This window comes from Platalea leucorodia, assembly GCF_965183815.1.
Source record: "Platalea leucorodia genome assembly, chromosome: 3".
Classification (NCBI taxonomy): Eukaryota; Metazoa; Chordata; class Aves; order Pelecaniformes; family Threskiornithidae; genus Platalea; species Platalea leucorodia.
The window spans coordinates 87,977,415-88,003,017 of NC_138825.1; the positions used below are offsets into that span (position 1 = coordinate 87,977,415).

Below are 25,603 nucleotides of genomic sequence, written 5' to 3' on the forward strand. Positions count from 1 at the left end.
GATCTGAGTTTAAAAATAGAAAGTGTTATGTATGTCAAAAGCGTCACCTTTTTACTAGGCAAGGTTGTGGGTCCAAACACAAGTAATTGATTTCCCAGAAGATCCAGCATCTAAAAAGCTGTTATGTGGGCAAGTTTACTGTACCTCCGATGAACTGGAGCACCAGCTTGGCCCTGTGAACTTCCCTGTGAGACAGGGAATGAAACAGGCCCTTCACTGAATTTCTATACACAACAGCATGCTGCTTGTCTGCTGAAGAGTATCACTTGAGTTGTGAAAAAGCTGGAAATAGCTTTGCAGACAAGTCTCTGCAGCTGTTGTGAGGACATTCTCTCTTAGACTCTTCCAGATTAATTAGGTTTTGTAAGGATAGACTTAAGTTCAGTCTATTTAGTTAGAGGAGCTTTGGAGAGGTTCTTGTCATGTCTACCCAGGGAGAAGGTCAAATCCTGCCTGACTAATCTAGCGGCCTTCTATGATGGAGTGACTGCATCAGTGGACAAGGGAAGAGCTATGGATGTCATCTACCTGGACTTCTGTAAGGCCTTTGGTACAGTCCCCCATGACATTCTTACCTCTAAATTGGAGAGATACCAATTTAATGGATGGACTGTTAGATGGATAAGGAACTGGATGGCCATGTCCAAAGAGTTATATGTCAGTGGCTCAATGTCCACGGTGGAAACCAGTAACAAGTGGTGTCCCTCAAGGGTCCATACTGGGACCAACAGTATTTAATATCTTCATCAATGATGTGGACAGTGGGATTGAGTGCACCCTCAGTAAGTTTGCAGATGACACCAAGCTGAGTGGTGCAGTTGATTCACTTGAGGGACTGGATGCCATCCAGAGGAACCTAGACAGGCTTGAGGAGTGAGCCTATGTGAACCCCATGAGGTTCGACAAGGCCAAGTGCAGGGTCCTTCATCTGGGTCGAGGCAGTCACTGGTATCAGTGCAGACTGGGGGATGAATGGGTTGAGAGCAGCCCTTAGGAGAGGGACTTGGGGGTATTGGTGGATGAAAAATTGGACATGAGCCAGCAAAGTGTGCTTGCAGACCTGAAAGCCAATTGTATCCTGGGCTGTATCAAAAGAAGCATGGCCAGCAGGGCGAGGGAGGTGATTCTGCCCCTCTGCTCTGGTGAGACCCCACCTGGAGTGCTGCATCCAGCTCTGGGACCCCCAGCAGAAGAAAGACATGGACCTGTTGGAGCGGGTCCAGAAGAGGACCACAAAAATGATGAGAGGGCTGGAACACCTCTTGTTTGAAGAAAGGCTGAGAAAGTTGGGGTTGTTCAGCTGGAGAAGAGAAGGCTCCATGGAGATGTTGTTCTTGTGGCCTTTCATTATATAAAGGGAGCTTATAAGAAAGACAAAGACTTTTTTACCAGGGCCTGTAGTGACAGGGCAAAGGACAACAGTTTTAAACTGAAAGAGGGTAGGTTTAGATTGGAAGGAAGAAATTTTTTATGATGAGGGTGGTGAGACACTGGAACAGGTTGCCCAGAGAAGTTGTGGATGCCCCATCCCTGGAAGTGTTCAAGGCCAGGTTGGATGAGGCTTTGAGCAGCCTGATATAGTTGAAGATGTCTTGGCCCATGGCAGGGGGCTTGGACTGGATGATCTTTAAAGGTCCCTTCCAACCCAAACCATTCTGTGATTCTCTGAGTATAGTCAATTTAGGTATCTACAGTGGATGGTGTGATTAGTGCCTAAATGTACATCCGAATGCTCCATTAGCCATTGGAACAATTGTTCTTTGACTATTTATGCCTCTATATCACTTGGAGTTTTTTATCAGTTTTTAAACAAAATCTGAATTGCCTTGTCATTCTCTTCCTGATCTTAGAGATTGGCTGTCTGAATTGTGAAGAGGAATTCAGTGCAGGCTATCTAGCCTGTTGTAATGTACCCTTCTGACCTTAAAAATCTGCATAACGCATACTAGGGGAAGTGGGAAAAAGCCCATCTGAAACAGCTGTATCTCAACTTTTAAGAAAGATTTATATCCTGGACTTCTTGCTGTATGCATCCGGACAATTTCCCTATTGCTAGTTCACAGTTTTAGAAGATGCTGTTTATTGGCGTCTCCAAGTCTGAGGAAGGGAGTTGTTATGCTACTACGGACTTAGGATTTCTTTTCCTCTGTTTCTCTTCAGCAACCAAAGAGACAGAAGACCCTATGGAGACAGCAGAGAAAGTTGGTCTTGCAGCACTAATAATTCAGGTGAGTCTGAGCTGCCTCCCGAGGTGTTTGCATCATCTGTGAAAAGTTAAAATTGAGATGGAGAGCCATATCTAGGTGACATGCATTTATTGTTCCAGGACTTCCGGGGCCTTCTGTCATCTGATTATCAGTTTAGCTGGGATCGAGCTCTTCAAAGTCGTGGAGATACAGGCGTGTTCTTGCAGTACACCCATGCCAGACTCCATAGGTAAGAGGAGCGTTTGTATGCAGAAGTACAGTTTGACATGTATTTTAACATTATTAACTTACTGCTTTGTTAAGTAGTAGTGTTAACTCCTTCCCTAAATATGACACGTTCACTTTTTCAGCAGAGGTGTGAGTTTACGATAGGAATCACTGAGACTTCCCAGAAGAGCAAGCCAATTAAAACGACATTTCCACCTCATTTCCACAGGGCTGAGCTAACTGTCCATGTACGTTCTCAGTTCTACGAACAGCCTCTCTGTGTGGTTGGTGTCAGTGATGAACAACGGTGGCCCTAGGATTAAGGAAACTGATGTAAAAACCAAAATGCCTGTACTTGTAAAATGCACCAAATCACAGAACTTAGATGTTTTTAGCTACCACTGTAACTAGTGTTTTTTTTTTTTTAACATTCTGTTATTTCCCACTGTTCGTAACCAAGGTTAAAAGCAGACCCCTTCCTGTTGACTCAGGTCAAACACCTGACATGTTTAATTATTTTTTTAAAAGAATTTCAGAAGAGTCCAGTTTGAACAGTTTTATCAATTATAGTGATCTGTCACAGCATTTTTAATGCAGCCATCAATATGTATTTTCATAAAAGCATGTAAGATACCTTCCTGGATCAGGCCAAAGGTCCGTAACAACCTGATACTCTGTCTGAGGCAATGGTAATGGGTGATGGTATTCAGAAGATCATGCAAGCCTGGTCCCTTTCTGTAGTCTGTTCCTCTCGTACTCCCTTATCATCGAGCTATTGATGGTACTAGGGTACCATTACTAGGGTATTGACTACCTCCCTAGTCCTTTTAGCATCAGCTTCTGGACCTGTTGTCCATGCATATCTCTAATCCTGTTGTTACTGAATGGCTGGCACAAATTTTAATTTTTTTATCTTGGGTTGAAGTCAGCTAGTCTGTCTCAGTGTTCCATTCAGCTTGAGCAGAAGATGCCTACCCTTTTTTCTTAAAAACATGAATTACTGTTTTTCTTGTTCAGCTTTGCTAAGAAGAGTTTTTCATCCAACATTTGTTTTTCATTCTTACGTTTTAGTTTGGAACAGATGCATGGGAACGAGCACCTAACTGACGTTAATGTGGCGTGCTTGCAAGAGCCAGATGCCATCTCTGTTCTTCAGCATCTTCTCAGGTTTGTCTAGTTTTCTTTCCAAATACCAGTTCCCTTAAAATAAACTTCTGAATTTGCTGCCAGCCTGTTGAGCAGGCACAGACTGCACGATCATAATAGAAAAATGGCTGTTCCAGGCAATGGCTTGTCTGTTGGGCCAAACGGATTGCAACAGTAGCCCTCACTTGAAATCTTCACAGACTTTAGAAGCCTTATGAGGGAAAAAGCAATATTTGGAACGTACTCTGTGTACATAAGCCCCTTAATTATTTCTTGTCTTCACAAAAATATGCTAAGCTTTATGTAAATATTAGCTGCAGATTTGCTTGGTCACTCTTGTTCTGTTTTTGTCATGTGGGAAAGGAGAGAGGATGTTCTCCGGGGTGAAGTGAAATGGAGTATGTGCACGCACCTTCAGTAGCTCAGCACCCTTCAGAGCTACTGAACGTGCACAACTAATACCTGTTAATAGCAGTAATGTTCTTCATCAATTCAGTCTTAATGTTGAGCAGTTTCTGTTTTCATTATTTCATAGATGTGTAATTAAAATACGGAGACGAAGCAGTTGTCCATGTTGCGCAGCCTGCGATGAAGTTGGAAGTAATTGAGGCTTTCAGAATTCCTAGTGAGAGGTCCTATACACCGCATTGCATACTGCACAGTGCCAAGGCGTTAACTCCTTTGCCCACACCAAGGCCTTCTTCAAGGCATCTGTTTAAAATTCAGACTTCCGAAAGTCGTACCAGAGTCCCAGGTGGCTGCTTTCAGCCTGCAGCTGTAGGTTGCGGAGTCCTACCATTAACTGTAATTGCTTCAAGAGGTCTGCTTGCAGTTTATCGTATGCTACATGCTCTCTTGAGCAACAGCAAGACCAGCCAGCACTCTAAATAAGACCAGTAGTGTCTTATTTATCCAGTGCAATTGTATTTCACAGAAAACTCATGGGTCATTTCTTGGTTTTTATCAGATTAGTGTATAGCTGCCTGTCTTATATGTGAAAACTGACAGGGTTAATGTATTTCAGATTGATTTGCAGGGATCACTGCATCCCAGACAGGTGTCCGTTTTCAAACAGACGTCGTTGCTCCACTGCAGGGCTCTCGTTTTTATTGAGCTTCAGGTCTGCTTATTGCAAAGGCCTTTGAGTGTGGCCAGGCATTATATGGAATCTGTATGAAACATCTCCTGGGGCCTTTACTTCCAGCAGAAAGCGGTATTTAGGATATCCATTAGACCAGGCACTCAGTGGCTAACGAACTTAGGTTTGAATATCCCATGATTTCAGGAGTAACAGTTACTGTTCAGTCCTCTTTTTGAGTTGCCATGAGTAGATTCTTCTTGAAAAGTTTCCATGATAAACACTCCTGAGTGGTCAGAAGCCCGCTTCCCACGGCTCTGCGTCTGCTGTGTGAAAAACTACCAAAAGTTTGCCCATAAAATTAGCTGCCCAGTTCTGAATACCAGTAACTTTGCGGACTAATGAATAACAGATTGAAGGTAGCGTGTATATCCCTGCAAAAGCGGACTTATTGAACTGATAATCTAACAGCTTCTCGTAGGCCAACACTGAAATGTTGTCAACAAAAGAGGGCTCCTTCATGAAGCTTTATTAATGGCTGTTTGATGGTGCTTGTTAAATTAATTTTTCTATACCTACGTCGCTGTCTCTGAGGGGCCAACGGCTGCTGGTATCTTAAGCTGTCCCTGAGACAACGCAGAGGTTCCCCTGATTTCGTCCCTCTCACATCTGTTGCACAGGGGTATAAAGGCGGCGACCTTCCCGGTTTGAACAGTGGCCACCTGGGGCGTGCTGGGCTGCTGAATGCAGGTCTAAGAGGTGTTTTTGTAGCTCACCCACCAAGGGAGTGGGGAGCGCTCCCTCCCTGGTGCTGTAACTCTTAGGCCACCAGTGAGCCCTCGTTACCAGAGCGCTCTCCCCAGCTCTCCTGCAGCTTGCCGTTGAAGAAGGCAGATCCCAGGGAAGTTCGGCTTGGGCGTGCTGGCGGCGACGGGCCTGGGAGCTGGGCAAAGACCAGGCAGTCCACTCCCCACTTTGAATTTGAAACCTGTTCAGCCCCAGAGGTGGTGGTAACTTCTTGCAGGCTGTGAAAAAGAGGATGTGCACAAGTGGACAGCAGAACACATGAAGAAAGAACATGGATCTCCATGACTTTGCCTGTATTATCCAGTTTAATATTGTCTTACATAAGTCGATTTGATTCCAGGATTATGTAAACCCACTTTGTTTTTGTCTTTTCTAATGTTACAAGATTGCCTTTAGCTACTTAAAATTCTAAGCTGCATTTACTAAAGGCAACATCCTCTAAGGGACTATTTTGACTGCCTTGGTTATTTAATACATGTTTTTTTGCTCCTGGGAACTTACAATTAGTGTTGAAATGTAAAACCAGACATAATGTTCCAGGAGCAAATATAGCTCTTGTGTTCTCTTTGCTGTAGCCTGCCTCTCTGAGCTCTGCCATCTACAGTGTTTGCATGATGAGGAGCAGAAGCAATATCTCCTTCAATAATATGTGAACGAGGGAGCAATAATCAATTGTGTGCTAATTACATGGCTTAGGTCTGGGGCAGAAGATTATTTTTGTTAATTCTGCAGTTGTGGTTGTGTGTTTGTCCTGACGGAAGCAAGTCTGATGAGCCTTATATCTGAGTACGCCTTCCTACCACTTTAACACCAAAGAAAGAGCCCTGTCCTTTCTTCACAGGTACGATGAGGTCCTGTATAGATCTTCTCAGGATCTGCAACCCAAGCACATTGTCAGCTACCTCCTCACACTTAGGTAAGGTGATTGCTGATCCTGGCGTCCGTCTCCGGTAAGGACGGGTCTCCCCGAGCTGGCTCTGCAGCCCTCACATCTGCACTGCTTTGAAGAGTAAAAATAGTGGGAAGATGTAAATTTGTGGGACAGTTTCTGTGGAACAGGAAAGGTATAAGGTAGGATAGCAGATAATGTAATGAATAGTAGAGATCGAGGTTGGAACCAGGAACAAAGGAGCCAGGAGCCTCCTCAGAAACTAATTGCTTTCAAGAAAAAAGAATCACTTGGCTGTAACCCAGTGTCTGAACCCAAAATCATGCTGGACTAATCATATCTTAAAGAGCAGATTTGAGCTGATACTGTGCTCTCGGATGTCAACATTTCAGCTAGGAAATTTTGGCCAAACTCCTTTTAACCACTGACCTCAGCCTATGTGTTGAGCTGGACAAAGCATGTTACTACTGTGCGTCGTACTGCCTATGTGACCTCCTGGGAGGGTCCCCGCAGGGACCCGTCTGATCTGACAGCGCAGTGCAGCACTGGAGTAGACTTGCTGGAGGAAGCTGTAGAGCCTGCGTATGGGGAAGGCTTTAACAAGTTAAGGAAAATTGTATAAGGAATCATGCGCCTTGGGAATGACAGGGCAAGCTCTCAAGGATCTTTCCAGACCAGTTTGGGGTTTTTTTTTGGGGGGGGAGGAGTGGAGAAATTGTTTTGGGGTTATTTTACGAGCATTAAGTTGTTGGTGGCATGCCCTGACAACATGCAGGCAGGCTACAGGAAACCATGCCCTCCCTCAGCCAGGTGAAAGAGGCTGTTGGAAAAAAGTCTCGCGCGTGCTGCAGCTGTGGCTCTTCCAGTGCTGCTGCTTTCTCACCACTCTCACCGTGTCTTCCATTTCAGCCATCTCGCAGCCGTGGCACATAAAACTCTTCCTGTGAAAGGCAGCGCCCCTGAACTAGCCCAGGTATGGTATGGCGTTGTTACGTGGCTGGAGTCCATGTAGGGCGTCCCAGAGGAATGAGCCGTCAGGGCTTTGCCAGCCCGGCTGCGTAACCGCGTGGGTGAATGTGCACCCGCAGGCCAACGAGCCAGCAGGCAGGCTGTCCCGCGGGCAGCGCTGCTTGGAGGAGGCAGGGGTTGCTGCTCACGGCTGTGCCATCTGCAACACGGCTGCTCTGTCTGATCTTCCCCAAAAAGAGAATGCTCCATAAGGACAACTGCTCCGAACCCAGTCAAACCCCCTTCCTTCTCATCGCCTTTCCTTCTGAACTTTTTAAAAGTAAATGTTTGAGCATTTAACTTCCTGGGTAATTTCTGGTGGTTTTCTTTAGTGCTTACATGGGAAGACAGAGAATTAGGAGATAACCGACTCTGTCTCCTCCCTCGTGCCACCTACATATCCTAAGTTGTCTGTATTGCCTTTCTAGCTAAAGCGTGGAGGCTGGCAACTGTTAATGGGCAGTTCCAAATAGACGCAAATTATTTTCTACTGATCTCCCAGGCAATGTTTGACCCCTTAACTGCTCCGTAAATGGTACACTAATTACACTGCTGTTCTTATTTTCTCTTTCATCTATCTCAAAAGCCATTACCTATCTATCTGATTTTGGTAGGAAATCACATTTAAGTGTTGAGCTGTGTTGTGGGAGAAAAAAATTTGGTGGAATTGATGGAGCTTCACTCTGTATTTGCTGTAGGTATCCCTGCCTTTGAAGATGGACTGAGACAGTCCAAGCTATAAGGAAAATTTCAGTTCCTTATCCTGTAAAAAAAACCAAAAAAACCTCAAATATCTTAGAGTGTGACAGCTTTCAAGAACTGTATTTTGGAGCAAGGTTGATAGAACCCTTCCCAAGCAGCTGTGTAACAGCTAAGACATTGACAAGGAAGAGTGACATTTTCAAAGCAGCCCATAGTTGTTTGACAGCCTCTAACCCAGGCACAGCGAGCAGAGGGATTCCAGCAGTATCCTCAGGCTGTAAGAGCCTGTGGTGCATGAAAGATTTTTGCTTTTTAGCCACTGCTAGCTCTTTTGCAGGCATCTCCTCTGGTTTCTCTGCCCTGAGGGCACTAGACTGGGCTGATGCCCTTTTCCAGCTTCCCTTTGTGGACAAAAGTGTCCCTCTGTTGGCCCCGCGATGGGCTGTCAACAGCTGGTGTGAATCCTGTTGGCATTGGTGTGTTACTCAGTGCTCCGATAACGGCTATGTCCGAATGCCAGCGCCCTGCACGGGGACAGAGGCTGCGCACAGTGTTCTCACCTCTGACAGGCTGCTCCTAATGGCTGTCCTGAGAGCTACGCCCTGTTCTGGGGCAGTACCGCCAGCTGACGGCTGTTCTTGTTTTCCAGGCAAGGCTCTGTCTCTTTCAAGCTGCACGCTCGGTTCTAGCCAACGGAATGAAACTTCTTGGCATTACACCTGTAACTCAAATGTAGTGAGGCTGTATGCAACGTACAGTCACATCTCTTAGTAAAAGGATTTTTTAATATGAATACTCTCCTGTCTGTCATTGCTAATGCAGTCTGGGAACTCTCCGGCTGCTCTTGGAGGTTTGTACGCTCCCTCATACCACCTGCAGGAGAGCGCGCGTGGCACAGCCATTTGGGGGAGGCCAGGGCCGTCGCCATCGCTTTCCCCAGGCACGCGGTAGGAGCAGTGTGCTTGACACTAGTCTCTGCCTGGTGTTTCCCACAAGAGAGAACTGCTCTGTGTTTGCCATGTAAATATAACATCCTTTTGGTAGAGGAAGTGGTATTAACTGTGCCGCCCTAAGCAATCAACGTTGTCCCCTTCTGCGGTGGCCGTTGTGTACTTAGGCTGAGTGGTACAGCAGCCCCAGGTGCTCTGCGTCCTGTAACAAGCCCCGGCAGTCACACCATGCCAGAGAATTTTTTTTCCTGTGTGTTGCACCGCGCTCCCCTTCGGTGACGTTCGCCAAGGCCAGCTGCCGCCTCTGCCACATCCTGTTCCTCACCCATTCCTCTGTCGTGCCGACGCGATGACCGGGAGAAGAGGGCTCGCTGCCCAGCGGGTGGAACAGGACCCGCGGTGCTCCCTCAGCGCCGTACACGCAGTCGGACGCGGCAGGTGCTGCTTGGCAGCCCGGAGCCATCGCGCTGCTGGGGAGAGGTGGAGCGTCCGTGTGGAAGGAACAGAACGGCAGCATGTTTGTCACTGCTGTGTTTAACCCAGCTGGTTAACTCAGGTCTGAAGGAAATCTAACCAGGATATAAACTTGGTCACATTTTTGACTCCGCTTTGAACGTAAAAGAGTTGCCCAAATGCACCAAAGTCAGTTTCCCCTCAATGCAAAGTCGCAATTTCTGGAAGGGTTGAACTGAGGGAGGCCTCAGAAAATGAGGGATGAGGTTGAAATTACACAGTTGGCACTCATAAGTTAAATCAAAGCCTAACATGCATTACAGGAACTCTTTTCAAGCATCGCTGTATGCACAAAAAGGTTTAGAGAGAAAAGGTACAGATAAAAATCTCCTAGTCTGACACTTTGAGTTGACTCATTCATACTTAAGGCAGAGATATAAGAACACACGCGAACCTTCCCCTGTACCACTGGGGTTTGACAAAACACATAGAAGAGAAGATCCCTCTACCAGCTACAGCAGGTATAAAAAAAACATTCGAAAAGTAAAAGAAAATCTGCAACTTAAGAGAAACACCAGTCTTTCATTCTGACTTTTTAAACCAAACAGCAAGTGCGACTTCTGATCACTTCCAGGTAAGTGATGCTTGAAGCACGGTTATTCCTGGTGGAGTTGTGACATCTCATGTGTATCACCTAGAAGAGAAACTTCTGTCATTAATCAAACTGCGGTTGTCAACTAGTTTAAGAGAAAATGCTGGCAGTAGTTGCTCTTTTTAATAAGATTTTTATGAAGCTTTTGGGCATTTCTGCCCTCAAAGGGCAAGACAGTTTATCAAATCCACAAAGAACTGATTTCCCTCCATTATATACATTATGTACAATTGAGTGTTCAGTTCCTTCATTCTGCTTTCCTTGTAATTGGGCCTTTTCATTGTTTGATGTGAATGGAGAACACCTTCAATAAAACACCCCTCCGGCTCCTCAGCTGTAACGTAGCCTCAGCGTCAGCCACTGGAGACCTCACATGTAAGACAGAACTAACTTCTGCTTTCAGTCTATCCCACTTAAACCATTTCATGACTAGCTTAAGGCTAATTTTTAAAAAAATGCAGGCTTTTTTAAAGTCCATTTTTTCTCTTGTCTGTCTGTCCATTTTTATGGACAACGTCACACAGTAGCAAGTCTCTCTTTTGAGCTCTTAGTCTCTGACGGCTGGATTTTTGTGGTGTCTTGTCGAGGTAATCCGTAAAGGTAAATGGAAATACACACCAGGAGAGCACCCAGGGAGAAGGTAACAGCTGAAAGGAGACAAAATAGTTTAAATAAACACTTCCGCATAAGAAGAAATCTTCAGAAGACTAAGCTATATAAAGTATGATGTTATCTGAAAGACAGTATTAAAGTTACTCAGAACTAAACAGGACAAGCAGCTGTTAATAATTCACAGAATCTAGGCTCATCCTCTGTCACCAAGCACTCTCGAGTGTTTGCAATCCCCACGCCACTTCAGTTACCCTCGTATCAGCAAGAACGTGGTGATGGCCAGAAAAGCAAGTGTGAAACGTCTCCTGCAGTTCCAGATGCCATCCCACAGGCTTCACTTACAATGAACTTAACGATAAAACACAGTGGATGTGATAAAGTAGCCCGTGATAAGACACTTTGTTTGCCTTTCCACATCTAGACAGAGTTGAGAAACACTATTAATGGGGCTTTCACAGAAAGATCACCAGTCCAGGTTTGATTTGTGTCAACCGTCAAGAAAACCTTCTGCCCAAGTGAATTTTTAAGACTAGTTGTGTTTTTCATCACTTGGTTTAAGGTGCTCTTTTTCTGCCAGACACTGGGGATTTTTCTCCTTACGCAACCTTTCCCTAGGTTTCATCTCACTAATGCCACATCAGAAAGCTAGTTTTTTCCACCGTTAACACCATACTATCTTTGGATTGCGGCAGGAAAGTGAAAAATACCCAAAACCAAACAGGGAATGATTGAGCAGGAGCCACTGGATACAGTATCAGGCAGAGACTCCATCGAGAAAACCCTTGGTAGTTGCAGGACAGCCCAAAGCAATCTGCTGTTTCCTCTCAAAAACATTCACCACATCCGCCAGGACCCCAGGTGCTGTTTGACTCGCTCTCATGCCACAGCAAATAGGGAAGGTAAAAGTTAACGCAGTAGCAGGTATAATTCAACAGGGATGTGGCCAAGCCCGTGCAGGAATAGCTGAGGAATTAATTTGGCACTGGCTGTACTAAACCCATCAAGAAATGGTAACTTATCAACAGCAGTCTCGGGTAAACAGCTACATCACACACTAAACTGCATCAGAAAGCGACTGATGAATAAAGCTGTATCAACTCGTGAGCTGTTTAAATCGGAAAGAACCTTTCCGTTTGAGGTTGTAGGATGCCTCTGAAAGAACAAACCGTGAATGCCTTTGAAAGCACAGGATCATCGGGCGCCTTCTGTGACGCAACAGGGATGATACATTACTGCACAGGAGTCCTGGAGAAGACTAAGTTAAAACCAGAAAAAAAATTCAAAGGCGGCGCAAACGACTGCTTTGGTACGAGCTGCGCACAGCCTGCTAGCAGCCCACTAGCCAGGAAGGAAACGCGCCTGCACGGGCAAATCCAAGGCAAAAAGGCACTTACTTATCTGGAGGCCAAAGAGGATGACTGATGCCACAGTAGAAAGAACAATGGCTGCCGCTGCAGAAAAGCCTTTCATAATGTTATCTGTGTACTTAACAACCACCGAAGTGTAAAGGCCACCTACGCTGGCGAGAACTGGGAAGCAGATAACATGTTTCTATTAGTAAAGGTCCAGTAGGTTATTCTTGAAATGATACATTTTACTCCACTGGTGTACTCCTTGTTTGGGCTACACCACCCTAATTGGTGATTTAATGCAACATTCAGCAAAATGGGATGTCTACACAGCATCTAGTAGATCAGATAGGACTCATTTAAAGATGATGTACTCACTACTCAGTCCTTTAGACTGCTGTTTCAGCACAATTTTAAATTGAACAAGTGAATAATTTCCAAGATAATGATACTTTAAAAAAAAACACCTCAAAACACAGTAAAGAACAGTGGGCCAGACTGAATTTGTAGCTTCGTGCCATCAGTTATATCATAGTTAAAAAAACCCAAACAATGTAACAAGACCCAAAACCCACAAGATACTTACAGATGACAAACCAGACGCAGTACGTATAGCCGTAGAAAAACCCTTTCTCAAGAACTTGGGCTCCATCTGACATGTACACACCAAATAAAGTCACCACAATCCCAGATAAGTACATCTGAATGTTCCTCACCCACAAGGAAGTATCTGAACTCTTCAAGACCTTCTCAAAATAAACTCCTAAAAAAATAAAAGTTTCAGTAAGATGAATGAAGTTTCATCCTTCATGATTCATGGTTCATAGTGTTTTAAAGCCAGACAAGACTACTGGAATCACCTTGTCCTACAGACTGTTATGTTTCACAGAAGTTCCCAATGCAGAATGCCCAAAACCACATCCTGATAACATGCGTCTTCCACAACAGGATCCTTTTAATGGGTATATAACATCAAAAATAGATTCTATTTCTGTTTACAGTTGTCTTAACAATGACCCTCATCGACAATTGAAACTACTCCTCATTTCTGTTTGATTTGCCAGGCTTCTGATTCCAACAGTTTCTCCTGTACAATTCTATACCAGAATAAAAGCGTTTCACCTTGTCACCTGGTATTTTATCCTCTGGACAGTATTTATGTATTTCAGTATGATGAACAATTTTTCCTCCGTCAAGACATTTAGCAGTACAAAATAATAAAAAAGAAAAAAAAATAAAAGGAGTGGGTGGGACTATATTACCTCAGTACTGAGACTGAAAATTCCTCGGAAGCCTTGTGCTTGCAGAGTACTTGGCAGAGTGGCGACGTTCTGAAACCACAGCTCCAGGGGATTACACGAGCAACTCAAAACCAATGCCTTCTGCTAATTGAAACTACAGATTGGTTTTGAGGAAATGGAATTCATTTTAATCTAATGCTCTTGTTCTCAGTGCCATGCTGATGAGCATTACTTTTATGCTCTGCATTACTGAAATTCCCCAAATACTTTTTCATTATTCTACTTGGGAGGCGTACGTCAAATGTCGGCCTTTTAGTCTGACAAGGCCATCGGTAGCTGCCTTTTTAACCATTGCTCCTCCACCAGGACTCTGCTAATCTCTGGAATTTCCTCTGCATTTCAAAACATAGGCAGCAGTTTGCGGGACTCAGATCTTTCTCAGCCACTTCCATGACCTTCTGGTGTGAGTCCTACTGACTAAAAGTTTATTGCTGATTAGCGTCACCCAAGATCCTTCATACGATACGAGAAAAGTATATGGAACTGACAAAGACGGCACAGAGAAAAGAGCCGTGGGTTAGAAGGCCTAGGCACACACTCCTCCTGAAATCCCCAAGTTAGCTTCAAGGAAGGTCTTGCTACTCTTATTCATGAAAAATGCAATTTATAATTTAATACAGTATAGTGAATATTTATGGTGAATAAATTAGAGAACAGATTATATATTTTTTATATATTTCAGGAGTTCAAATAATAAAAACCCCAAGGAAATATTATGTTATCTCATATGAATGTACATTTTTAAAGTCTAAACAGTATCAACAAAAAACTAGTATTGCTAACAACTGCAGTGCTTAAAAGAACCCACAGTAATCTATCTCGAGATTTCTGCTCACTGAGAAGACCCCCAGAGCACAACCAGATGTAATCAATGTACCAGAAATTTGGCTTGAGTAAGAACCGTACTTGGAAATGTTATAAACTAAGAAAACAGTAAGCAAACCAATTAAATCATCCTTTCAGATTTCTGAAAATGCATAAAAATCACTCCGCTAGGCAAGATGAAGGAAGGAATGGGTGCTGTTTAGGAGAAATTACTCTTCAGTACTGTTTCAAGTCACAAAGGATCTGCCATTATATATTTGTCCAATGCTTTTATAAGCATTGTTGGGCCCCCGGATACTTGGAAATTATCACGGGATCAGCAGTTTGAAGAAAAATTTATTTGCCATCTCTGAGGGACAAAAACACATAACTGTTTTGAGTTTGCTGGACTAATATAAAACACTTAACATGGTCAGTCCAGAAACTGAAGGTTTAATGCCAAAATAACTTCTTCATGTGGGTGGGGGAAGGAAGAAGAGGAAAGGAGCCTGAATAGGATTTATGTTTTCAACATGTAAAGCCCCAAGGGCACAAGGAGCTCCATGGATGAACTACTCTGTCCTCCCAGCTGCCTCAAAGCCACGGCTGTCAGTGAGGAAACGCCCAAGCTGCAGTCCTTCTCCGGGAAACGAAAGCCGTATGTGTCTAAATCCTCCAGAGCCGCCTGCATCAGCCCTTTCAATGGTCTGAATCTGCAGACCTCTAGAAGCACAGTTGTCTGCCCGTGTTGTCAGAGAAAGCTAGAGAGCTTTAGCTTTAGGAGACTCTGCAGGCTTCACTGTGAATGCTGTATTTTGTCTCATGGCTTGGGAGCATCTCAGATTTACCACCTACAGGACTACAGCAATGTGTATTTCAGGGCTGAGCTAGTGCAAGAGCGAGGAGTTCAGTTCCCCTTATAAAAAAATGCAAGTATTTCACGTGATCACCATAAGGGAGCTGTTCACTGTAAAGCCAACTTTATAAAATTGATGTACATTAATTAATTGTACTGAGTGAGTCATTATGGATGTTCCCTAGAGTATTATTCTAAGCATTTGAAAGATGCTTCCACTTGCAAACCAGCCTTCTGAGCTGCATCACGTAAAACCAATAGCATGTGCTCCTAGTCATTTGCTTGACAACTAGAGCAATCATGTCATGGATCTGTCATAATTACTGCAAGTAGAAGGTAATCATGGGCAGAGGGGATAAAGTCCTTCTTTATCTTCTAATCAATGAAGACAGGTAACTAGTGTAGAACGTCCTGTTTTAAACATCATGAGTTCTCCAGTCCTTTTGATGTGACCTGCGTACGGAAATAATACTATACCTGCAAATCCTGAACACAATACAGCAACAGCAATCGCTCCAAACCCTAGCCAGGGATTCTGCTCCACCTGCAACATCAACCGTTATTTTAGAAAGGATACAACACTTCAGTAATTCACAATAATCAATTCCAGAGCTACTTTGTTAAGTACAGCAAAGTTACTAGCATTTCATTACGGTATAAAATGTACTTGCTTAGCTAGAGCTGTCCTTCAGATTAGCTCGGTGTAGCTGTGTGGCGTTTCACTTTCTGTGTGTACCCTTACCAACCCTTGCAGTGCTCAGAGGCACCGTCTACTTGGCTGTGGCCAGTCCTCCCAGCTGCGTGACCTGCCTTTCCCACCACTGCCGCTGGCCAGCGGTTAAGGCCTAAGAAACAGAAGACACTTGTTTCTTCTTCCGAGAACGGGATTAGGTCAGTGCCTCTGAAGGGTGTGTTTAAATGACATAGCCACAACCACAAGGCATTGGAGTTTCACTCCTAATTCCGCCAAGTGCTTCGATTCCAAGTTCTCTGCTCCAACAATTACAGTAACACCAGGGCCAACTGCTGGAAACAACATATTACTCAGATACATACTAATGATGGTGTGTTAGACTGATTATGACGACTCTGGTAATTTATACTAATTGTAGCAATCAGTTGCCTTTCCAACAAGTGAGACTGAAGCAATACCGCAAGCCTGCCTGAACTGGTATACAATAAATGTGAATGATCAAACTAGTGTTTACGTTGTAGATGAAGTGGCTGGAAATAGGAAACGGGTACTGCTGTGTGGAATGTAAGAGACCTTACCTTAATCCCAGCTGCTGTGAAGTGAAACACAAAGCATAAAGCAGTTCATTCTTTGTTGTGAAGTGGCAAAATGTAAACTCTTACCTGTACTTTCGTAGCCTGAGCAGGCTTCCACTGAACAAGGGTAACGCCACCACACAGCATGAAGACAGAGAACCACTGCAACTTACTAAGGGTACGGTTTAGCATTAGGACTGTACATAAAGCTGTACAAGGGATCTTCAGCTGGTATGTCACCTAAAGAAGATGGGGTATAGCATAGAGGACGTGGTTTTATAAACTCCTCCAAAACAAGAAAATAAAATAGAGAATTCAGCTACAGAATGACGAATAAAATTTTATATTCACCGATTTCCTACAGATCCTTGGGTTTCTGTCCCATCGCTAGTTACAACAAAGTGAATTTGAAGTGACTCTAGCAGTGAGCGGGTTAGCTTAGAAAACCAGAGCACTGCAACAGAGCATATGCTCTGAATACAACAAGGCATCATTTGGCTTTTAACACTGAGGCTAAAGAGGGTACTGTGTGCTAGGCCGACAGACACCTAGCAGGCATGTCACAGGAAACAGTAGAGAGAAATGTATTTACAGATCAGTTACTGACAAAAACATGTATTACCTGGTAGACTGCCGCATCCAAGTTGCTAAGAGCCACAAACGCCATATTGTTTTGGAGAGCATACACCAAAGATGGAACACTTAATTTTAGCAATTCTGTAGGACTTCCAAATACATTTTCTTTTAAAGATGTTATTAACCTTGCCAGACTTCCAGTTTCTCTGCAAAATAAAATATTAATATAACTGAGGGCTCTCTTAAACTGATATTTGAAAACAGAAATCCAATCAATGAATCCTTTGGGAAGGCTGAAAATTTGCTCTCAACAATCAGTTGTACCTTCTGCTGATTAAAGAAAAAATAACTGGGGAAAAAACAGTGAGGTTATCAACAAGTAGAAACCCCTGCAGGTGAAGAAGACATTCTGGAATCAGGAGGTTAGATGCATTAATGTGTAATGAAGTAAACAACCATGAACACTGTAAACAGTGGAATAAGTCGCTAAGTATAAAGGCAGTAGGAGAGAAGGCTGTCTTCCCCTCCCTTTTTTTGGGGGGACATTAATATTTGTGCGTGATGTCAAATGCCCGTGATTTTCCAGATCCCCTTTAAACTGGGCCTCAGAGTACGGCCAAAAAAGATTGAACCCCTGCGCGCTACTGAGCTGGAAACACCTCTCATTCCTCAGCCAGCCCGGGGTTCCTCTTCCCGCTTGCGCTGCAGGAGGCGCTGGACCGGCACCAGCACGCACGTTAAGAGGTCTGGCGGGGCGGGCGGCAGCTCCCTGTCACCTTGCATCTTCACACATCTCCTTCATGTAATTACAGCATGTGAGAGAGCAGGCAACGGGGAAGAACCTGTTGCTTGTTGCTGCTCTCCCCTTTTGTTATCAGTCATTGACATTATAGGCAAAATTGTTGGTTTACTTATTCCTCAATGTATTTATCATATTGCCCAGCATTGGGAGATAAGATGTACGAGACAACCTAGAGTTCCTGGTAATACCCAAGTACAGTTGGACTAAAGTGCTTCTATCTCAAACGTCTAACTGCAAATAAAATATAATTAGCACAGATACAGTTCTACTCTGTGAGAATAAGAAGTCAAAAAATACTACACAGTAATGGCTGCTTCTATTTGTCTATACTAAGGTGGGCTGTCAAACAAGAAAATAATATTTAAACTATATCTGCTTCTGTTCCAGACCACGCTCAGTGAATTAGCTGATCACACGTCTGAAGTCAAATCATAGCAGTAATAGTAGTTTCTGTCTACTTTGACTTCTCACATGGAATTTCAGCAATGAAGAATAACAGATGTCCAGTAAGCACCATTTTCACTTTAGTTTCTGACAACAAGAAGGTGAACTATCTAATAGTTCATCTTTGCAGTGGGTGTGCTCTCTGAAGCATGCACTTATCAAGAATCTCTAACTGTAAGCTGAAGTCAGTACAAAGATCAATGTGGAGACAGATTTAAATCTACACAAAAAAGAATTTAAAACAAGCCTCGGTGTGCAGCTGATAATGCAAAATAAGGTGCCCAAAGATGTACACTGCAAAATCAAATAAGAAAATAAAAAATGATCTAGCTCAAATTTAACATTCTTGATGTTGATCTAGATGCGACTTAAAAAACATATTCTGCTTTCTTCGTAGGTCTGACTAAGCGAGACATACTAATAACAATCAGTTCTGCAACAAAACCATGCATTTGTTAGAAAAGCTGAAGTTAAAACTAGAGTTTGCAAATCAGCTCTCCTTTTCTTCATCCACTGCTAAGTAATTATGTACCATCTAAAAATGTAGACAACGTAATTACCAGATGGTGAATTGGACTTTAAATAAATATGAGAAGTTGAGAGTACAGTTGAGTAAACAATTAACACAGTTTAAACTACCATAAACTTCTCTTGTGAAAGACAATCTTTTGGCACCCATTCAATGTGTCTTCCAGGAGAAACTTTAAAAGTAAACACGGCGAAGGCGTAGTGTAAGAATGTGGAAGAAAACAAATTCTGCAGCTGGAACAACGCAAGAGTCATACTCCAGTATCCTGTACATTGCAGTAATCAATGCTGGCTGTTTCAAAAAGAAATAGGCACCCACCCAAACGTATCCCGCTGTACAGACAAAACAGATTGTATTCTATCTTCTAGCTGGCTATTAAACTACAAAGGCACCTTGCCTTGGGTGAGACAAATTGGTTAGGACTTTAAAACTGCAGGAAGCTATGAAGGAGACACTGAAGGAAACTATGCTGGAATTTATGCTGTTCAGCGTATTCCTAAGTGATCTAAAATGGGAGATTACGAGGAAATTGGCAAATTTTGCTGATTATACTCAATTATATGCGATATCCAAAAGGAAACTTTCAACAGTTGCTGAAGGGTCTCTCACTACACCGAGCAGAATTCATCAGGTCTTTTGCCACCTGAGAAACAGCTCAGTTACCTGGACAGCAAAGGAAGGTATCCGGACCCACCAGCGAGCGAGACATCCTACCAGGAAGAAATGAGCACGGCCTGATGAAGAGTGTCTGCTGGTGCCCATCTCTCTCTCAGCTACAGAGAAAAAAAACTCACTAGCTGACCAGATCAGAATAGGTATTGTAACCTTCAATCAGCTCAGTGAATCAGATTCATCTCAATTTAACTGGCAAATAAAGCTCAGTTGTCAATAAATGAGAAAGAATCATAGGAAATAACAACCCCAAAATACAGCAACCGTCTCTAAACCAGTTGTGGGCATTTGGGAAAAAGATGCGAGTAGCTCTGCGACAGCGCCAGCTCAAGCCCAGCTGTGTTCGGAGAAATGAGTGGAATGTTACGAATCCCTAGGAAAGGAACCGAGGCCAAGACAGAAAGCACCTTCACCCCTCTGCCTAATGCCACAGCATGTTCACATCCTGAATGCTACATGCCGTTCTGGATCCTGTTCCAAAAGGCACGTAACAATACTGGAAATGCTGTGGAGACAGGTACTAGGATGATCACGGAAAAATTAGACTAGGTCTCTCAGCTTAGAAAATAAATGAGTCATGAAAACACAATACAGATGTGTAGAGATATGAAAATAAAAATGAAGGGGGAAAGATTATTCATGATGTCTGTCAACACAAGAAGACAGAATCCAGTGAAGCTGCTAGATGAAGTGTTTATTAAAAGGTACTTTTTCATATACCGTGTAATTATATTGCAGAAGTCATTTCACAGATACAGTAGGGATTAACAGTTCAAAAAGAAACTGGACAGTCTCACAGAGGACAGGATCGTTAGGCGCTACAGTCACAGTGTGCACACAGCATCCAGGCTGGGAAATCCACAAGCTTCTGCCACCAGCTAAGGAAAGTACAGCCCGTGCTTGCCCTATTGCCTATACTTCTGTTCTAAGCGTCCTCTGCTGACTACTGCCAAAAGGAGGACGATGGACTACGTGAATTGTTGCCTGTGCAGGGCTGTTCTAAAAACGTAATAGACTTCTGAGTTAAAAGTAATTGCCTTTTTAATTATTTCAAGCAAAAAGGCCATTCGTACATTTAATGAACACAGTATTACCGACCCTTAACAAAAGGCAGATTGCTTACGCTGCTGAACTAGGCCTCTCGGGTACACTATAAACAGCCTGGGTCCCAGGTGCGCAAGAACAGATCTGAGAAATTATACACACAGGTGAGGCTACCAAATGCCACCCACAGGTCCCTCACTACTGAGAAACGTGGGCTGCTGCAGTCTCCAGAAAGCGGGCTGGATCAGGACCCACACCGGGGCCACAACACCGCGAGAAGCACAGCGCAACCACGCGTCAGCAGAGACGCTTCTGCCAACACTTTGTGCTGGCAGAGTGAGAAGCCCAGTGCATAAAAAGAAAAATAGAAATGTGCCCTGGTCACACCTGCCTTTTCTAATGCATTACATTTAATGAAAGGTTAAACAAAAGGCATTTTGCCACAGCTGCCTTACCGAATTCAAATCTTGTCTCATTTCTAAAGCAAGTAAAATGCCATTTTGATGTTAAGTAGAAAAGATCTGATAAAAATCTGAAGTACACCATGTGACTTCATGATTCTCTAGCACAAAGCAGCCAGCCTTCTGATGTACCAAAAAGCCACAAAGAGAGAGACAGAGACCCTAAAAGAACAAATTCTACCACAACAGCAAGAACTGGGCTTTGGAAAAGACCAGAATATAAAGATTCTTCCAAGGAAGGATGTAGCACAGGGAAGCTGAGAGGAAAGGCAGCGGACTGATGGCCCCCCTACTTCAGATGCTCACATGTGGACTAAAGTTCTAGTTCTTAGCAACAGTCTGGGATTACAGAAACTCTAATATTTTCTGACCACAGCCTTTCAGCATTGATTCCCGAGGTTAACAGAGACAGCAAAACGTCTGTCTGTAACATTGCTTGGGAAAATTTATGAGTAGGAACATTACAATTTTATGTAACTCAGCAGACGATGGCTCACAGTCCAGCTTTCATCTACATCAATATTTTAAAGACCCAAAACATCGCAGATAATCCATACTGACATTTTGAACCTATTCCAAAGCATACAAAAATAGAAAATATGCAGAAAGGACACACCTGAATATTGTGCTGTTTACAGAGCAGTTTCAGTTGAGGAGGACTCACGAGCTCTAACCTGCTCTAAAATGACTCTTCCACAGCATGACTATCCAGCCACGTTCTCAAATGTATCTGTACTTTGGTATCTGAGAATCTGAGGTTAGAAGCAAGGATTCGTTTTCAAAATACTGATTAGCATTCCCATACTTACTTAGCCAAGATGCCCACGCTCAAGAACAACTTGAAAACTTCAGTGATGCACACAGCCGTCGTTGAAAAGTAGAGTTCTGTCTCCACTGTCCTCGTGTACCGTAATGCGACCGTGTATGTTGCAGCAACCAGGGTCATCACTGTGAGGCAGTACAACTTGAACGGTAAGCTGACATTTTCTGAAAGAAAACAAAGATGGCGACTCAGCATGCCCTTCATTTTAATTTAAGAACCGAAACAAGGTGTTCTCCAGCTGGAGGACTGTATCAAATACTACTGCGGCAGCATACAATAATGACAATGCTGTGAAACGCTTCCTATAAAAAGTTTAAGTTAAATTTCAAAGTCTCTTCTCAAAGAAGCTTGTATGGGAACTCCAGGTGTTTGAAAATAAGACATCCTCTTGCCCTCATAATCATCCTTCATTCTAGAAAAACTAATCATAGACTAATATTCATCTAATAGTAATCAGAAAGTCTTTCTGTGCTTTCCTGCTCTTCAGCTGACAGTGAGTGCTCACTCTGACACGGCAGCTGATCCTCTCCATGTAGTATGCTGAAGTCTGACACAAAGAGCGTTGGCAGACTAGTAAAAGCAAAGAGAGAGGAAAAGTTCAGTATCAGCAAAGAAGGGAATCAATCTAGCAAATCTTAATAAATAAGGCAGCATTTCCCTCAGCCTTATTTTCCACCTAAGTTAGTAAAAGAAGAGTTTTGCTCAGAACAGTGATGGGACTTCATACAAAGGGCTTTTTTGAAAAATTATTCACTGTAGAAAACGCTAAGGTTATGGCTATTCAAGTAAATTAAACCGTACAAGGACTATGTGTCACCTGTGTTATTCCCCTCTATCTTCCCACTGCTACACTCCTACAACAGTAGCAATTCTTGTAACAGTTTTGCCCTGGACCAACTATTATCCTGCATAATTTGGGAGTTAGCCTGTTCCCAGGTCTACCGGCGAAAGGCAGTTTTTCATACAGTCACTCTCTTCTAAGGCCTGAGAGTTTCATCAGTGGATGTGGCCAGGCCGCGCCAGTTCATTCCCACATCAGAGAAGGGCTAAGACTGCATCCGTACCAGTAAAGAGAAGAGTGCACGACTCCAAACAGGACTGCGCTGCACGAAGGCATTACCGACAACATGAGACGTCAGCAAATGTGTGCTGTCTACAAAACCGTTTTTCAAACTGGTAAATTATTCTTTGTTACATATGGCATCTGACGGGTGGATGCTGGTCATTCAGCAGCATCTTTTGGGCCATTATCTGTCATGTTCTGAATATCCTAAAGAAACTTACTTTAATTGGTGTAAGTTTATGTTCCTCTGCTGATTGGGGGTGAGCTAACAGATAAGCTCCGGGCAGATTTGTAATACCTTCGTTCATTTAATACGGAAATGAATTGCTGGATCCAGTGCAACCAATGTTTTGGTTCATTTTTCTTCCAAGGCAGTGATGTCTTCTATTGCATAACATTTCTGCAAGGTACAGTTAATACCTCCTGCTGCTGCAATCGTTTAAATTAGCTACTTCCTTATAGATAAAAATCTTACCCATGTCAGTAACCACTTTTAAAAGGTAGAGCCAATTAGTTTTTGGACTAACAATGCTTAAAAGAGACTTACAAGCTGCAAGCCATTTTTAAATTAAGTTTGGATTGCGCAGAGGGTGGGGAGGGGCGGTGGGAATCCAAGGGCACGACAACCAGGAAATAACATTCACCCAGTCCAGTTTTACAAAAATGTGTTTTCTAATGGTATTTTACTGCTGACAGAAATGATATTAACAATGTGTTTTTACACATAAAGATTTTAAGCCTATGCGCTACTGAACTAAAGCTAAATTTAACCCTTGCCTATATTAACTACTCTTTAAAAAATAAACGCACGCCCCAGTTTGGCAACCGTTTGCAAACTTGGGTGAACCGAATGCAGCAGGACATAATGAATCTAGTAACGATACTAGATAGTTCTCATGTTATGTAAAAAAGCCATTTGTAGTTAGTTTTCAGCCTGAACATTTCTCCAGCCTGGCTCACACGTCTGCATCAGTACCAGGGAGCAGAAGGAAGGCATAGCTGGGGCACCCGTATCTTCTGCTACTAAGTCTGAACTTATACCAGCCTAAAAAACAATGAGCTGAAAGAAGCTGTTGTTTCTTTCCCAGAGTTTCTCTCACTGGCTTCAGTAAATCCGACTCGAATGACACGATTTCCAGCAAAAGGGACCAGACAGGCCAAAAGCCTGAGGATATAAAGGCGGGCCTCCCACACGCCTCCACAGCTCACCCAACCGCCCCGCCAGCGCTCTGTGAAACGGCAGCCCAAGGCCAAGCCCGGCCCACGGAGCACAGCCCGCAGCCCGCCGACGGCAGCTGGGGCGGTGGGCGCCTCAGACCCAGCCTCACCCGCCCTGCGGGAAGCCCTCCTGCTCCCGGCCCTTCTCCTCCCTGGGGTCCCCCCACAGGCCTGCTGCCAGGAGCTGAGGAGCCCTGGGCAAGGGCCTCTGCGGGGCAAGCCGGCGCAGCGACGGGCATCGCCTCCCTGAAGGGTTCAAGGCCACCTGGCTTGCCCGAGGGCTCCGGCACCCTTGCACAGACCCCAACAGAGACCCAGGGGCCGCCGGTGTTTTCAGGGCCAGGAGGAGCAGGGGGGTGCCCCTGCGCACCGACGACTTGGGCCTCACGGCCTCGGGCTGAGCCCCAAAAGCTTTGCGCCACGTTCAAACGCCCCCAGAGCGGGAACCGGCGACGGAGGGGCCGCCGCTCCGGAGACGGCTGCGGCTGGTCCTAACGGCGGAGGAGCCCGGCGAGCCCCGGCCCGGGAGCACCCACCGCCCGCTGTCCCGCCGGACGCCGCCTCCCGCACGCCGGAGAGGTGGCGGTGCCGCCGCCAGCCCCGGGCCGGGCCGGTCCCAGGCGGCGGGAGGAGGGCGGGAAGGCGGGGCGGGGGGGAGAGCCCTTCCCCGGCGCGGCCCCTCGCAGCCCCTTCCCCCCGCGCCCGCGGTGGTGTCGCCCGGCGCCGCAGCCCCCGGCGGGGAGGGCAGTTCCACTCCCTCTGGGGCGGGGGAGGCAGGGGGGGAGCCGCCGGCGTGCGGGTCGCGCTGCGTTTTGGGGGGGAGGGCGGGACAGGTCCCCTTCTCCGGCCGTGCCGCCCCCGGGAGCCGCGGTACCCCGCTAACGAACCCGCTCCGCCGCCCTCACCTTTCGGAGGCGACATCGTGCCCGCAGAAGGCGCCAAGACCGCCGGGCCGGAGCCGCCCGCCGTGCCCCGCCGCTCCTCCCATCGCACCATAGAGTGCGGCGCGGCCGCCTAGAGCGCCCCGCCTTCCCTCGTTTCACCATCGAGTCGGCGGCCCGTCCCGCCTAGCTCTGCCCCCTGCCCGCGCCGCCTCTGGGCCTCCTGCTGCCCGTGCGCCCCGGGCGGCGGCGTCCCGAAAGCAAAGAGCCCCAAACCAGCGCCAAACGCCAAGGGCGGGAGATTTTCTCTGAATAAAAAATAATAATAATAAAAAAGCTGCCGCTGGTAATATAATTCATGTTTTTATTAATAAATCTAAAAATCAGTGCCTGCTCATCATTGAAAAACATGGAGCAGCAGCACGTCTGGCTGCTCCTGATTAATTTCTTTTCACAAAAGATAAAATCGCCTAGTGGAAACCATTTAGCTAAGTTTTTTCTATGCTCCCCTCCTGCTCCTTGTTTTTTAATAATGCCTCGCGGATTTGTCCCAGCTGTATGACTTTAAAAACTGAAGCCAGATACCCTGCAGACAGTTAAACAGAGTGCTATCCTGCGCGATGCCACCGAAAAATCACCCAGCGGCTTGCATCTTCCAGCTTCGTTGTCACAAGCTTGTTGTAACGGCGACCCAGGGAACCGCGCTGCACCTGACTAAAAAAAGAGACTTAGAAACCTTGGGACACCCTACGGCAATCACAGTTGCGCACCGGGACTTTTTGCCGATAGTGATTTGTGGA

At 44.9% G+C, this 25,603-nt stretch overlaps 2 protein-coding genes across 2 annotated transcripts in view; one reads left to right on the plus strand and one right to left on the minus strand.

Moving 5' to 3' along the window:
* The window catches only part of RARS2 (arginyl-tRNA synthetase 2, mitochondrial), a 39,634-nt gene extending 30,797 nt beyond the window's left edge, over positions 1–8,837 (plus strand). Inside the window, exons 15-20 of the mRNA XM_082305274.1 lie at positions 2,161–2,228; positions 2,327–2,436; positions 3,486–3,581; positions 6,287–6,361; positions 7,244–7,307; positions 8,694–8,837. Coding sequence (XP_082161400.1) covers positions 2,161–2,228; positions 2,327–2,436; positions 3,486–3,581; positions 6,287–6,361; positions 7,244–7,307; positions 8,694–8,780 — 500 coding nt within the window. The 3' untranslated portion in view covers positions 8,781–8,837. The remainder of the gene's footprint in view (positions 1–2,160; positions 2,229–2,326; positions 2,437–3,485; positions 3,582–6,286; positions 6,362–7,243; positions 7,308–8,693) is intronic.
* Positions 8,838–10,615: 1,778 nt separating this feature from the next.
* Positions 10,616–24,910, minus strand: SLC35A1 (solute carrier family 35 member A1; the record flags this gene model as incomplete). The annotated part of the gene is given in 9 exon segments (XM_082305275.1): positions 10,616–10,746; positions 12,106–12,240; positions 12,647–12,823; positions 15,499–15,565; positions 16,378–16,530; positions 16,913–17,072; positions 21,628–21,805; positions 24,828–24,882; positions 24,884–24,910. Coding segments are annotated over 9 exon segments (1,083 nt in total).
* Between the last annotated feature and the right edge of the window lie 693 nt (positions 24,911–25,603).